Here is a 17378-nt window from a genome sequence, read left to right on the forward strand (position 1 = left end):
TTCAGAGAGCAACCATGTGAGATTGGGGCTCGTGGGAGGAATGGCAATCTAGAGGAAAAGGTGGTTTGCGTCCTGTGATAGCAAACGCAGGGAAAGGATTGGGTACCAAACAGATATCCAGAACACAGGTGCACCAAAAATTGTGCCTCAAGACGTAGATGATAGGGAATCCAGGTATGAAAACAGAGTAACGAAACATGGCTTTTGCATGGAATGAGGTTGGGATTTTTCAAGCTCCTTAAGAATGTCTTTAAATTTTTTGACTTTCTAAAAATCAGATGAGAGAAAAGCCTTTTTTATCATGTCTAGAGGTAATGAAGTCATCTCTTAGCCCCATTACCTTTGACCTTTTCATTAGTAGAAGAAAAAGCACTTTCCTTGAACCAGAAATGATAAATCTTAAAATGGCATAATTTATTTTTTTCTCAGTGTTCCAGGTAAAATATTGATTTCTTTAAAAATCTAAAAGTCTATCCTGGAGCACGACAGATCAGTGCCCCAGGTAAAATATTGATTTTTTTTTTTTTAATCTAAAAGACTATGCTGGGGCTCTGTCAGCAAAATGCTTGCAATGTGAGCAGGAGGACCTGATTCTGATCCTCAGAGCCTGTGTGAAAAGGTTGGTGCAGCTACATGTGCCGGGGAGGTAGAGACAGAAGGTCCTGGGGCTCGTTGTTGCCAGCTTCATAGACTAGGCAACACGCAAGAGACCGCATTGCAAAAAGCAAGGTGGAGGGCAGCTGAGTAACATGCTGGTCACTGACTCCTGGTCGCCACATGTGCCACACACACATTCATGGACACAGCACCCACACATGTGCACCCATATGAACCCCGTAATTCCCTTATAATAAAATTCGGCTTAACTCTTCCTGGTTGGCCTAAAGTGAAGCTTCAATATACGTCTACAGACCAAATAATTTACAGAAAAATATGAGTGGGGCTCTGAAGACTGTAAAGCACACATACATATATAGACCTAAAATAAATTAATCAACTAACTTTAAACAGAGGAAAAGAAAAAAAACTCTCCCAAATTATTAGATGTTTATAGAATGAACAACCTGAGTTTATACACTGTTTCTTTTTTCTGCTGTGGATTTCTCTACAGTTGCAAGTTTCTTGGTAACTATAGCCCGTTTGCCCCCTAAAGCTTCTTCCTGTAATCAACATGAACAGTACTCTCTCCCAATGCCAAGACTTTTTGTTTTGTTCTTTAGAGACAGGCCTAAAGCTTACTGTGTAGACTAGGCTGGCCTCAAACTTGTGGTGATCCTCCTGTTCCTTCCTCCCAAGTGCCACCATGCCTACCTGTCCCACTGTCTAGCTATGGGCCCTTTTCATCTCATTTGGACTGTGGTGCTCGCTTGTTTGATGAAGAATGATGCTTTGTACTTGGGTTTGCTTTCAATATGATTCTTGGTCTTTTTCTGTGGGTTCATCTTCAGGACTCTGCAATGAGTCTTCTTGTGTAGTATTCAGAGTTCTCTTTGAGTGTTTCAAAACTCGGTTCACGTCTGTATTGGACATCGTGTGCATGGACAGGTTTAGTCACTGCTGAGGAAACTGTTCTGCACCAACTGTTACACAAGTCACTTAACTCATGGCATGTACTTTCAGTTCCAATGCACAGCTGTCTCCCATACCCACTAGGAGCAAGTTCAAATTGTTGTTTGTTTACATGAAGCAGAGAAATTCCAGGAATGTTTCTAAGGCCTAATAATTCCATTGCCTTCATTATAGGCCATACATGGTCCCCTGAGCTGGAGAGGAGAAAGATTCTTCATTCTGTCCCTGCCAGATCTCATTCATTGGAAGGCATGTGCCTTTTTGATACTATCACAGACCTTAAGTTTCTTTCCTTTTTGACTTATTTATTTATTAATCTATCTGATTTTTGGTATCCTATTGGATGTGTACCTGCTCATGTGTGTGTCTGTGTATGGAGTGCACATATCTAAGGTTGGCATCAGGGTGTATCTTACTAATTGTAGTAAGTGCATGTATGAATACTTACATACATGCATTATATGTATGTATGTATATATCTGTCCATCCCTACGTATCTAAGTATGTATCTATGTGTGCATTTGAGACATGTTCTTTTTATTGCACCCAAAGCTTGATGTTTTGTCTAGATTGGCTGCCTGTTGAGCTCTGGAGGTCTGCCTGTCTCCATCCCATGCACGGGGTTATAGACGCACACAGCCACTTTCGGCTTTTTATGTGGGTGCCTGGGAGACCAGTTAAAGTCGTCTTGCTTGGACAGCAAGTGCTTGAATCTCTTCAGCCCCAAAGCCCTACGCTTCTTAGGAAGCAAAGTAGCCTCCTTTTTTCTTATACCTTTATCTTTATCATCTACCATCGAAGGAGCCTCGGGAACTGTGGGAGCCCGTTCTCGGGTTCCTCGTGGCTTTACCCAGTAGGTCCGCATAGAGGATGATTAGGACCACGGGCCTGAGTGCAGGTGTCTGAGATGGTCTGCACTTGGCTGTGCTGGGGGAGGAGGTCTTTTGCTCCACCCCTTGGCGTCTCTATAAAAACCCTGGGGCAGAGACAGTCGGGGTCCGTTGGAAAAGGTTCCAGGCCCTCTCGAGGCTATCCTTTATTTTCTATCTGTTTATCTCTGCAAGATTCTCCACAATAAATCCTTCTATCTAATATTTCCTGCTGCTCGCACTCAAGAAAACTCTGGGGAATTGTGGGGGTGGTGGGTAAACGCCCCACAGGGAACTTGCTGATTCTCAGAACAAGGACTTTAGATACAACCACAGCCAGTGAGGCCAGAGCTGGCAGGCAGAGAAGGTGGTGTACCATTTGGGCTAACAGGTGCCAGAAGCATTAGATTTTGATCAGTGCAAACCTGTGGCATCTTCTATATACATTTCCAGAAGTAACTGCCAGAGCAATGAGTCCTGCTACCTTGAACCATAGCTCTGCGAGGAGACTAAGCTTACACACTAGTCTGAGGATCTGTTTACTAACTGAACATCAGCACAATGCTGCCTGTTGTTTTGTGCAAACTGATATGCATACGTTCATAATATCTGGTTAAACAGGAAGGAGCCTTGAACATGGCAGGGACAGTGACATTTTTGTGAGACGATTCCCAAGTTTGGAAAAAATTTATACTAATGGATGACTCTATCCCATGGCAGGAAAAAGAGGAAGCCACAGTCCCCTCAGCCTGCATCTCCCACAAGAAAACCTTAAGTGGCATGATAAAAAACAAAATGAAATGCTGGTTTCTGTGGAAGCTTTCCTTCACGCTGGGTTCTTTGGAGACATATTGTCATGTGCTCCCAAACTGCAGTGCGTCAGTTGAAAGCACAAAGCAGAGGTGGCTCTCATAGCACTCCTGTGCCTCCACCGACAGAACGGTTCCACATGGAAGGGCCTCCAGCAGCTTATCATCCCAGCTCATTTGTGTCCTATTATGTTGGGTTAAAGCTGTGAACAGTGGTCTTCGGTGAAAGCCCCTTTGGAGGCACGAGAAACAACCATTAAACAAAGATTTCTGAGTCAGATTCCATAACAGAAAAGCAAAGAAACTGCTCACCTTGATATACAGAGGCTCTCTAAGATGGTCGACAAGGATGCAAGCCTTTTCCTCCCACACAGGATTCAGGTTCTTGTGTATAATTTTACTTCTGAAAACTTCTTTTCTTCCAATTTTAAACTTCACATATGGATCACTTGTCCCTGTTGAAAAGATACACATGATCCACATTAGCCATGCCTTTCTATGGAAGTGAGACTCATTGGAACATCAGAAAGAATGAAAGGGGAAAAGTTAATTGAGACCTATCACACAGGAAAATAAGGTTTTCTTCTCTAAGGATTGAGGTAAGATCAAATCATCATCATCGGTGCCATTACTTTATCTTCTGAGCAAAATCCTGTAAACACATCCTGGCTTTTCAGAAGCACAATTGCTTTCATCGTGGTGGAACTAACTTACATTCTATCAGCAGTGTTTGAGGGCTCTCCTTCCCCCGCATCTTCTCCAGCATGTGTTGCTATTTGTTTTCTTAGTGATAGCCATTCCGGCTGCAGAAACACAGGAGCTCTCACTGTAGTTTTTAATTTCTATTTCCCCAACTGCAATGGCTAAGAATGCTGAACACTTTTATCATATACTTTATCATGTTTACTGGCCAGTTGCAGTTGAACTGTTGAGAATTTTCCATCCATTTCATTAACCCGCCTTACTGATTGGGTTGGTTTTTGTTTGTTTGTTTGTTTCTTTGCAGTATTTGGTTTTTGAATTCTTTATATATATTCTGGACATAAATCCCATTAGATATTGAGCTAGCAAAGATTTTTCCTCTCATTCTGTAGGCCATCTCTTTATTCACTTCATTGTTCTTTTGATGTGAGCACTTTAACAGCATGCAGTCACAGGTGTCAACTCTTGGTTTACTTCCTGGGTATGGAAGTTCCACAAAAACAAACAAACAAACAAACAAACAATAAATAAATAAAAATAGAGGGTGGGGATGTAGCCCTTACTATAGAACTATACAGACATTTAGTGAGCTTGTTTAAGCCCTAAGCTCAGTATGAGTAATAATCAATAAACAAGATCCTAAAAATAGAACTACCATAGTACCCAGCGACTGGATTCCTGAGAACACAGTCAAAAGACTAAGCACACCGCAGAGACACTTGCTTATCCGTGGTTACTGCAGCAATATTCACAGTAGCCAATGCATGGAATCAGTGACCATAAACAGAAGGATACATAAAGATAATGAGTTATAGATCCATAATGAAATATTATTTAACCTTGAAAAGAGTAAAGTTATGCTGTTTGCAGGCAATAGGAGCAAATAGAGATCATCACATTAAAAGAAGCAAGCCAGATTCAGAAAAATAAAAATCATGTTTTCTCTCATGTGTGGATCCCAGATTATATACAGATGCACAAAGTCATTTATAAATGTCATTTGTAAATGACATTAAAGCAGAAATGAGACTTCTATGGAAAGAAAGTGTATCAGTGGGAGGGTGAGGATAGAGGAAGAAGAGGGATGAAAGACGGCTATGCCTAGAGTACATGATATGCTTGATGAAATGTCTTTATGAAGCCTATTACTATGCAATAAGTATAAATGCCAATATGAATAAAAATCAACATAATTGAATGGTGGATATGTAAGTCTAAGTCTATCTATAAATCAGAGCTTAACTGACATTTCTCTTGGTCTCATCTGCTCTGATATAAAAAAAAAGATCAATGATATTGAACAATTAAACTAGTTTTGAAAGACTCAGACATGGTCAACATTTCACACTCACCTAGAATCTTATGGAAAAGTGAGTCTCAATGTTGGCCTCCTATCATCCTTAGCTCCATATATTCTCACCCTAAGAACTTACAGCTTTGAATACCAGGAAGCGATGGAGGTGGAGGTCTCGGGGATTTGAGGGGAGAGGGAGAAGAATTAGGGAATGACCTGGTTTTGTCACGTTTTGAGTACTTTGTCCTCAGCACTTTGTCATCACTGAGAGGTGGTTTAATAAGGAGGGTTCGAACTCCATAAATAGGTTAATTAGTAATATATACAATTAATTAGTGATATCACTATTTAATATATTAGAAATAACATCATATATATTCATATAGTGTTAAAGAAAATCAGAAATGGCAAGTGAATTGCTTATAATACACAACTAGCTGTTTGAGTCTAATTATCTGTGTTTTTTTTCTACTATGCCCATGGGAGAGAAAGGCCTTTACATACTTACATATACATTATGATATTTCTCATTTGGGCATGAGGCTGACAATATGATCAATCTTGACTCAATTGTTCATGCAGTTATTAAAACTCCCAGAGAATCAGTGACATCCTCAAGTAGAATTTCCAGTGTACAACAATCTCCATAATTAGGAAATAATTTCTTACATCTCCCTTATGTTAAGGTTTGGCTTAATTCTTCCTGATTAGCCCAAATTGTAGCTTCACTTAATATCTACAGAATGTATGGATTAAGGAAAAATAAAGCATAAAACACCACCTAAGTGTTAAGCACTATTACCACAATGCTGGCCTCTTAAACCTCCCTCCTTATCCATTCTCAATACTTTACTCCCTGAAGCAACATGCAAGTGTTGCTTTGTCTTGTGGTTATTTCATCACTTGGGGCTCTCTCTAAGCTTGTATAGCAGTACACATCTATAATCCTAACACTTGAGAGGGACAGGCATGAGATCAAGAGTTCAACACAATTCTGTGGTCCACAACAAATTCATGGGAGCCTGAAATACTTGAAAACCTTTCAAAAATTCTGCACTTGATCCCCAAATATAATAATTTGTTTTTGCAAATCTACATATAGTGAATATAATGTAAAACTCCATCTCATTTTGATAGTTTGGTTATACTATAAAAGTAAAAATATGAATGTGAATATGGTCTAGTATGTGGTATGATATTAAAATAAATTCTTTAGGGCAGCCAATGCAACAAAATGTTAAAAGTTAAAATGGTCATTACCGATATGATAGCTCATAATACCTACTGAGGACCCAGAGTGGTAGAGGTGCTGCAGCACATATTTGAAGAACTATTGAAACCCATGTACTCATTTTCTCAGTCATGCTTCAGAGCTTAAGCAAAATCTTAAAAATGAGAAATAAAGCAGTATGTGGATGACAGATATATAGATCGTTGTGTGTGAGAGATTTGTATGTAGTTAAATTCATCTGTCTGACTGAGGATAGCATGGCAAAGTTAACCAAAAGATGTTACACTGGAAATACTTGCAATGCCTGAAACAGGCAAGAGATTAATGTGTTGAATGCATAAGAATGTTTTTAAATTAATAGTAAAAAGACAGGACTCCAGCAAAAAAATAGCTGCTGTGGAATAATCCTTTTGTATACTGTGAAGATCTGCAACTCAGATTGGTTTAGTAAAATGCTGATTGGCCTATAGCTAGGCAGGATTTTCAGGGCAGAGAGAGTGCTGGGGAGAAGAAGGGCAGAGTTGGCAGAGATGCCATGAGACATAGAGTGAGCAGAATGGGAAGTATGTACATGAGGTAAATGAGCCTCAGGGCAGCACATAGATGAATGGAAATGGGTTAAGTTATAAGAGCTAACTAAAAACAAGCTTACGCTATCAGCTGAACATTTATTTAATAATTAATTTAATAATTAAGTCTCTGAATTAATAATAAGTCTCTGAATGGTTATTTGGAGTGGCTGCTGAGACATAGAGAAACTCTGCCTACAAATGGCACCCAAATGTCCAGCACCTATATCCATATAAGACCTGAGAAACTTAAAAAAGGTTCTAAACACACAAAAACATACCAAACATGGCTTCCTAGTTTCATGTCTCTCATGAGACAGAGCTGTGTTTCCCAACCACTGCCTGTGGGCTTGAGCCACCAGCATGAGCACTGTCAGAGTTTGTCCCATGAGCACACCATGAACTAAGCTGCATGGTGGGTTCAAGTTTTACTCATGCAGACAAGAAAGATTACAGACGTGCAGTAAAGACAGATCCAGATAGAAAAAAACCCCCAAAAACCTCTAAATGGGTTACAACTATTAATCTCAAAATACTTTACATTGGTATGGATTTTGGTTTATTGACACAAATTTGAAGTTATTTTTGCTATACTATATATATGTTTCTACTCTTGTTTGGGGTATTGTGCTTATACAACTCATTTAAAAATGTAATGTATAATTAATGAAATACAGATTAATTGATAGTCATCTATAATAGTCAAACTTATAGTCATGTTCTGTATATTTTCAAAGCCATACACAGATATATTTAGATAGATGGATGGTCTTCAAACACTTCAAAGACCTACAGAATATGGTCTTTAATATATTTAATAACCTAAGGCTTTTCATGAGTGAGACACATCTGCTCCTGACAGCACCAATTTACTTCAAAAAAGGATGGTAGACATTGAAGAACCTCCATACTGAGTTTGCTTCCTATATGGCAAAAGCTAGTCATTTGGGCAAAGAAACTGCCCTTGCCTCAATTGCTGATAGTATATTGTCCAAACTGGACCAACAGGATGCAAAAAAAGCAAATGCCAAACTTTGCCAAGACAAGGTAGGGCAGTCTTTCAAAATTCCTTGCTTCTCAAAAATGTCTGTCAGATATACCAGGTCTGTCGGCCAAAGTTGGATGCCCCAATATTACAAAAGAATTTAGGGTGATTATCCAGGCATCCAAATGTCTCTGTCATTAGGTAACATTACACCCTTCTGGGGTCTTTGATGGAGTTAAAGACTAAATAATTAGACTTAATGTTTTCCTTAGTTATGATAAAAAGGTAAGTTAGATATAAAACTTTAGACACACAAAGATAAGAAAAATAATAAAGTATTTTCTCTAATTTTGCAAAATACAAATGAACTGGATATTGTAACTATAATTCTTACTTGATAACTGCTTTTGTGGTATATAATTTTTCTATGTTAAAGTTAAAACCTTTTTTAATTAGATGAAAAGGGGGAAATGCTGGGGAATAATCCTTTTGTACACTGTGAAAGCTTGCCACTCAGATTGGTTTAATAAAAAGCTGATTGGCCAATAGCTAGGCAAGATTTTGGGGGCAGAGAAAATGCTGGGGAGAAGAAAGGTGGAGTCAGAGGTGCTGTGAGACACAGAGCGAGCAGAATGGGAAGTATGTACATGAGGCAAACAAGCCTCAGGGCAGCACATAGATTACTAGAAGTGAGTTCATTTAAGTTATAGGAGCTAGCTAAAAACAAGCCAAACTATTGTCCAAGCATTTATAGTTAATATTAAGTCTGTGTGTGGTTATTTTGAGAGCAGCTGGCAGGACAAAAATGTCTGCCTACAAATAGCTAAGTTTGTAAGGAGGTAAACTGCAAGGGTGAAAGCCCCCTAAAAGTCAAACAATTGAATAAATTAAAAAACAAACAACAAAACAACTAGAGTCTGGAGAGATGTCTTTTTCATTAAAGAGAACTGACTGGACTTGCAGAAGATCCAGGTTCAATTCCCAGCATCCACATGGTGGCTCACAGTCATCTGTAATTCTAGTTCCAGGAGATCCAACGTCCTCTTCTGGCTTCCCTAGGTATCATGCATACATGCAGTGCACATACATGCAAGCATAACTCTCATACACACAAGATAAAATGAAATTTAAAATATTTAAAACCCACTAGCAATCAGACACCACACAAATAACTAAATGAGAAACAACTTTTCACTGAGCTGAAAATGGTCAGTGAATCATTGAAATATCAGTGAAAAATCAGATATTTTAGACCTGTGTATCACAACTTCTGATGTACTTTCCTGCCTCCCCAAAGCTCAAGTCAACATGAGCTCTCCAATACAACAGGCTGTGCACATCAGTGCCATGTGTAAGAGTCACTTTCAGTTGCTCAGTAACAAGCCACTTGGATCATGGTATGACTCAATTCTGTGAACTTGGAGATTCTGAGCTACAGGACTCAGACTTGGCATAGTGGAACATTTTACTCTGCTCCAGGAGGACTGTGTCTCTGATGTGAAGACTCAGATGTCCAAAATTCAGAAACATATATATGGTGATATTTTATTTTGTGCTGAAATGTGATTTTATTTGTATGTTAATAAATAAAGTTGGCTGGAGATCAGAAGTCAAATAGCCATTAAGCAGAAGTACATGCCCTTAATCTGATCACATGGCAGGCAGAGTCTCTGTGTGGTCAAGGACACAGTCAAGCATGGTTACACGAGTCTTTAACCCCAGTACCAACCATAAAGACCTGGAAGTCTGTATAGACAGGAAGTGACAAAGAAGTCATGCATCTGGGCTTAGAGCCAAGGAGAAGGCAGAACAGAAAGGCAATAAAAACACAAGTCAGGCAGGAAAAAACTCTCTCTGGGGAAGTGACTGTGGTGAGGTGGTAAGATAAGGTAGTCATGGATCTCTGATCTCTTTGGCTATTACCTTTGTATTTGGCTCTGTGTTTCTTATTAACTAAGACTGTTTAGAATTTGTCTACACATGTATATGCAATTAAGATACCTTGAATATGGTTTTTCCCCAACAGAACTAATGCCAATTTAATTTCCATTGTGAGGCATTAACAATGTAAAAACCTTAAGATCTTTATTTTACATGTACATGTATATACTTGTGTGAGGGTATGTATGGTGTGTATATGATGCTTATGGAGGTATGTGTATGTGTGTGTTCACATGAATGAATGTGGGTTTACATGTGCTAAGGGACATGTGTGCAGGTCAGAGAACTTCTGGGTGCTGGCCTGTGTCTGCTACCCCACTTGAGATAGAGTTTTTTTCCTGTTTGGTGATGTGTATACCAGGATAGCTGGCCCACAAGCTCCCCAGGATTCTCCTGTCCCATCTTCTCTTTTACCTTGGGGCCACTGGGATTACAGGTGTGAGGTAATGTACGTTCTGGGGACTATAACTTGGGTCTTCACATAGCAAGTGGTTTAACTACTGAGCATCTACCTAGCCCAGAATGTCTCCAGGGGAGGGGGCTTTGGAAAGTAATCAGATAAGGATTAGTTAAGGCCATCAGGACAGAGAGACATCAACTTTCAGAGGAGGGAGTTATGGAATTCTGTGCTTCTGACCACATTATCCATGGGGAAGACTCTGGTTACTACTGTGCAGTTCATATGCAGCAGCCACTGTGGCCTTGACATTCTTTTCAACTTGACTAAAGTTTATCCCAGATTTGTTTTATTGTGGATCTCTCACTTCCTTATCAAAAAGCTTTACTTTGGGAAGATCACAATTCTTCATCTGCCCCTTTAACATGTATTTTACTTTATTTTACTTTTATTGCATGTGGTGGGGAGCATGGAAGGAAGTGCCTGTGTGGAGCTCAGGAGATAATCCCGTGGATTTGGTTCTTTCCTTCCAAGTTTGCTCTGGGTTCTGTCACCAGGCTTGTTAGACAAGCACCTTTACCAGCTCAATCTTTTTGCTGTCCTGAGACACACATTTTCTCCCAGTCTCTGGTAGGCTTAGCAGTCCAGGAAAGCCTGTCTTGGGAAACCTGATATCATTCCTCTGAAATGTGATCAAGAAGTCAGGTGATGGTGACACACACTTTTAATTCCAGCACTTGGGAGACAAAGTCAGTCGAATCTTTAAGTTTGAGGCCAGCCTTGTCTAAAGGATTTCCAGGGCTACATAGAAAACCTTGTCTTGAAAAACAAACAATCAAACAAAAAACCAAAAAAACCAAAATGTGATCAAGAAACACAGGGCCAAGTGCCATGTGAAAAAGTGTTCAGCACCATAACTATCAGAGGAAATAAAAATTACCTGGACATGGTAAGAATGGCGGTCTTCAAAATGATAGAAGGAAACAACTGCTGTGAGGATGTGGGTAAGGGAGCCCTTGTCTGCTGTTAGTGGGAATTTGCACAGCCATTGTGGAGAACAGTGTAGAGATGCCTCAAAGAATTAAATGTGGGCTCAGGTGACAGCTCCATCAGTGAAGTGCCTGCTCTGCAATCATTTCTGAGTCCAAACCCTGAGAAACTTCATTAAAAAAGCTATGTGTGGTGGTTTGTAATCCCAGTACGGGAGAGACAGAGATCAGCAAATCCCTGGAGTGCACTGGCCATGTAGTCCAACTGGTCCCAAGCCAATGAGAGAACCTGCCTCAAAAAAAGATGGGGACAGCACTTGAGGAACAACAACTGAGTTGTCCTCTAGCCTGCACACACACACACACACACATACACACACACACACATACACACACACACATACACACACATACACATACATACACACACATACACACACACACACATACACAAACATACACACACACACACACACACACACACACACACACACACACTAAATATAGGACTATCAAATGATCCAGCAACCCCTCTGCTCTGTGTGTGTGTGCATATATGTGTGTGTGTGTGTGTGTGTGTGTGTGTGTGTGTGTGTATGAGAGAAATCTATAGGTTGAAGAAACATCTACATTCCCATGTTCACTGCAGCTCCCTCACAATAATAGCCAAAATTAAAATGACCAGAGTCTTCAGTTGATGACTAAATAAAGAAACTCTGGTAGATAAACATAGCACATTATTACTCATTAGTTAAATCCTATCATTCTGAAAACACAGATGGAACTCAAGATCATTGTGCTAAGTGAAGTAAGCTGGGCACTGAAAGACAAACACTGCGTGTGCTACTTGTGTGGACTCTAAAAAACGTTGATCATACAGAAGTTGAGAGTTCTAAAGTTGAGGTTACCAGAAATTAGGCATAGTAGTGGAGTGGGATATGAGAAAAGACTGATCAGTGGGCACTCAGGTGGACTTACACATGAGCAAGAAGTTCTAGTCGGTTGATTCACAGGTGGGTGAGTATAGATACCACTATATATAGATGATATAGATAGTACTATCTGTCACAGGTGGGTGAGTACAGACACCACTATATGTAGATGATATAGATAGTACTATCTACTTGAAGCTAGAAGAAAAGATTTTGAAATTTTCACCATAAGAAATGATGAAAATTGGGCTAGAGAGATGACTCAGCAGTTAAGAGCACTTAGTGCTCTTGCTGAGATCTGGGTTTGGTCTTAGCACCCACATGGTGGTTCACAACTGCCCTTAACTCTAGCTTCAGGGGATTCAAGGCCGTTTCTGACCACCTCAGGCACAGCACACATATGCTACAAATACATGCATGTAGGCAAAACACTCACATACATGAAATTTTTAAAAATCTGAAAATATTTTAAAAAGAAATGATAAATGTTTATAATCAATATGCATATCCTCATTATTATATAACATGATTACATATTAAACACTTACATTCATCCTATTAATATGCACATCTTGTTTTTTATGTATTGCTTAAAATAAAATCTAAAAGGACTTCCCTTTAGGAAAACTGGTGAGTACCCTTCCTTGCCCCAGACCCCATCCCTGGGCACCAGCCACTCCAGGGAAGACCTGCCCAACTTGGCCCCAGGTTCTGGCCACCGGGCAGGTTCCCTGCTAGCCCCACCGGGAAGGATCCCCTTCTCCAAGACCCCTGGCAGACCCTGCAGTCTCCACGCCCTGCCCCCACGCCCATCCGCCTGAGCCCCAAGCCTCTTCCTGAGACTTAGAGGCCGGCCCCCAGCTCCCATCTTGCTCCGGACTTCCCTTTTGGAAAACTGGTGAGTGCCCTTCCTTGCCCCAGACCCCATCCCTGGGCACCAGCCACTCCAGGGAAGACCTGCCCAACTTGGCCCCAGGTTCTGGCCACCGGGCAGGTTCCCTGCTAGCCCCACCGGGAAGGATCCCCTTCTCCAAGACCCCTGGCAGGCCCTGCAGTCTCCACGCCCTGCCCCCACGCCCATCCGCCTGAGCCCCAAGCCTCTTCCTGAGACTTAGAGGCCGGCCCCCAGCTCCCATCTTGCTCCGGACTTCCCTTTTGGAACACTGGTCTGGCTGAACCAAGTGTGCGGATAAGGCCAGTAACGAACCACAAGGAGATGGGCAGACGTCAAGGCAGAAACATATACAACAAAATGAATAGCAATACAGCATCACCAGGCCCTAGCCCTCCTCCAACACCTAGACCTGAACATCAGAAATTGGAAGAAGCAGAAGAAAACAGCCTTATGAATGACATCATGAAGAAGCTAGAGGCTTGTGTAGAGGAAAAGACAAAAAAATGTGAAGAATGCTGTAAACAACTAGAGGAAAGGGCAAACAAACTAGAAGAAATCAATAAAGTCCTGGAAGAAAACAATAAAATACTGAGAGAAAATCAAGAAAAATCAATGAAACAAATGAAGGAAACAGTCCAAGACCTGAAAAGGGAAATAAAAAAATGAAGAAGACACAAACAGAGGGAATGCTGGAAATAGAAAATCTGAGAAAACGATTGGGAACTTCAGATGCAAGTATAATCAACAGAATGCAAGAGATGGAAGAGAGGATCTCTAGCGTTGAAGATACAGTAGAAGAAATACATTCATCAGTCAAAGAAAACACTAAAGCCAACAAAGTCATGAACCAAAATGTCCAAGAAATTTGGGACACCATGAAAAGACCAAACCTAAGAATAATAGGGGTCGAAGAAGGAGAAGAATACCAACTCAAGGGCACAGAAAATATATTCAACAAGATCATAGAAGAAAACTTTCCCAACTTAAAGAAGGAGATGCCTATGAAGATACAAGAAGCTTATAGAACACCAAACAGACTAGACCCCCCAAAAAAGTCCCCTCGCCACATAATAGTTAAACAACTAAACGTACAGAATAAAGAAAGAATATTAAGAGCAGCAAAGGAAAAAGGCCAAGTGACATATAAAGGCAAACCCATCAGAATAACACCCGATTTCTCAATGGAGACTTTGAAAGCCAGAAGAACCTGGACAGATGTAATGCAGACACTAAGAGACCATGGATGTCAGCCTAGACTAATATACCCAGTAAAACTTTCAATCACCATAGATGGAGTGAACAAGACATTCCATGACAAAGCCAGATTTAAACAATACTTATCCACAAACCCAGCCCTACAGAAAGCACTAGAAGGAAAATTCCAACCTAAGGAAGTCAGATACACCCTCGAAAACACAGGCAACAGATAAAGCCACAGCAGTAAACCCCAACGTATAGAAGTACCCACACATCACCACCAAAAAATAACAGGAATGAACAATCACTGGTCATTAATTTCCCTCAATATCAATGGACTTAATTCACCTATAAAAAGACATAGGCTTACAGAATGGATACGAAAGCAGGACCCATCTTTCTGCTGCATACAAGAAACACATCTCAAATTCGAAGATAGACACTACCTAAAAATAAAAGGCTGGGAAAAGACTTTCCAATCAAACGGTCTTAAGAAACAAGCGGGTGTAGCCATCCTGATATCCAGCAAAATAGACTTCAAACTAAAATCAATCAAAAGAGATCAAGAAGGGCATTACATACTCATCACAGGAAAGATCCACCAAGATGAAGTCTCAATTCTGAATATTTATGCCCCAAACACAAGGGCACCCACATATGTAAAAGAAACATTACTAAAGCTTAAATCACATATAAAACCCCACACATTAATAGTGGGAGACCTCAACACCCCACTTTCACCACTGGACAGATCTCCCAAATTGAAACTTAACAGAGAAATAAAGGACTTAACTGATGTCATGACTCAAATGGACTTAATCGATATCTACAGAACATTCCATCCTAACAAAAAAGAATATACCTTCTTCTCAGCACCCCATGGAACCTTCTCTAAAATTGACCACATACTTGGCCACAAAACAAATCTAAACAGATACAAAAGAATTGGAATAACCTCCTGTGTTCTATCAGACCACCATGGTCTAAAGTTGGATTTCAACAACAACAAAAACTACAGAAAACCTGCAATCTCATGGAAACTGAATAATACCCAACTGAATCACCAATGGGTTAAGGAAGAAATAAAGAAAGAAATTAAAGACTTTCTAGAGATCAATGAAAATGAAGACTCCACATATCCAAATTTATGGGACACTATGAAAGCAGTACTAAGAGGGAAATTCATAGCACTAAATGCCCACATAAATAAGTTGGAGAAATCTCACACTAGAGACTTAACAGCATACCTGAAAGCTCTAGAACAAGAAGAAGCACAGTCTCCCAGGAAAAATAGACGCCAGGAAATTATCAAAGTGAGAGCTGAAATCAATAAAATAGAAACAAAGAGAACAATACAAAAAATTAATGAAACAAAGAGTTGGTTCTTTGAGAAAATCAACAAGATAGACAAGCCCTTATCCAAACTAACCAAAAGACAGAGAGAGAGCATCCAAATCAACAAAATCAGAAATGAAAAGGGGGACATAACAACAGACATTGAGGAAATCCAGAGAATCATCAGGTCATACTTCAAAAACCTCTATTCGACAAAACTGGAAAACCTAAAAGAAATGGATAACTTTCTGGATAGGTACCACATACCTAAGTTAAATCAAGACCAGATAAACTATTTAAATAGTCCAATAACCCCTAACGAAATAGAAACAGTCATTAAAAGTCTCCCAACCAAAAAAAGCCCAGGACCAGATGATTTCAGCGCAGAATTCTACCAGATCTTCAAAGAAGAGTTAATACCAATACTCTCTAAATTGTTCCACACAATAGAAACAGAAGGAACATTACCAAACTCCTTCTACGAGGCTACAATAACCCTAATTCCTAAACCAAACAAGGATACAACAAAGAAAGAGAACTACAGACCGATCTCCCTCATGAACATTGATGCAAAAATACTCAATAAAATACTGGCAAACAGACTCCAAGAACACATCAAAACAATTATCCACCATGATCAAGTAGGATTCATTCCAGGGATGCAAGGGTGGTTCAACATACGAAAGTCCGTCAATATAATACACCATATAAACAAACTCAAAGAAAAAAACCATATGATCATCTCACTGGATGCAGAAAAGGCATTTGACAAAATCCAACACCCCTTCATGATAAAGGTATTAGAGCGATCAGGAATACAGGGAACATACCTAAACATAATAAAGGCAATTTACAGCAAGTCAACAGCCAACATCAAATTAAATGGAGAGAAACTCAAAGCAATTCCACTAAAATCAGGAACGAGGCAAGGCTGTCCACTCTCCCCATACTTATTCAATATAGTACTTGAAGTTCTAGCCAGAGCAATAAGACAACATAAGGAGATTAAGGGGATACAAATTGGAAAGGAAGAAGTCAAGCTTTCCCTATTTGCAGATGACATGATAGTATACTTGAGCGACCCCAAAGATTCCACCAAGGAACTGATACAGCTTATAAACACCTTCAGCAACATAGCAGGATACAAGATCAACTCAAAAAAATCAGTAGTCCTCCTATATACAATGGACAAGGAAGTGGAGAAGGAAATCAGAGATACATCACCCTTTACTATAGCCACAAATGACATAAAATACCTTGGGGTAACACTAACCAAGCAAGTGAAGGACCTATATGACAAGAACTTTAAGTCCCTGAAAAAAGAAATTGAAGAAGATGTCAGAAAATGGAAAGATCTCCCATGCTCATGGATAGGCAGGACTAACATAGTAAAAATGGCAATCTTACCAAAAGCAATCTACAGATTCAATGCAATCCCCATCAAAATACCAACACAATTCTTCACAGACCTGGAAAGAATAATACTCAAATTCATATGGAAAAACAAAAAACCCAGGATAGCCAAAGGAATCCTGTACAATAACACAACTTCTGGAGGCATCATGATCCCTGACTTCAAGCTCTACTATAGAGCTACAGTAATAAAAACAGCTTGGTACTGGCATAGAAACCGACATGTGGACCAATGGAATCGAATTGAAGAC

At 39.9% G+C, this 17378-nt stretch overlaps 1 protein-coding gene across 12 annotated transcripts in view; it reads right to left on the minus strand.

Moving 5' to 3' along the window:
• The window catches only part of Mctp1 (multiple C2 and transmembrane domain containing 1), a 588499-nt gene that overhangs the window by 260208 nt on the left and 310913 nt on the right, over nt 1–17378 (minus strand). For all 12 annotated transcript variants that reach the window (XM_052743710.1, XM_052743711.1, XM_052743708.1 and 9 more), the window contains exon 3: nt 3560–3702. In XM_052743710.1, coding sequence (XP_052599670.1) covers nt 3560–3702 — 143 coding nt within the window. The remainder of the gene's footprint in view (nt 1–3559; nt 3703–17378) is intronic.

The sequence above is a fragment of the Peromyscus californicus genome, unplaced genomic scaffold (genome assembly GCF_007827085.1).
Source record: "Peromyscus californicus insignis strain IS unplaced genomic scaffold, ASM782708v3 Scaffold_18__1_contigs__length_77618521, whole genome shotgun sequence".
Classification (NCBI taxonomy): domain Eukaryota; kingdom Metazoa; phylum Chordata; class Mammalia; order Rodentia; family Cricetidae; genus Peromyscus; species Peromyscus californicus.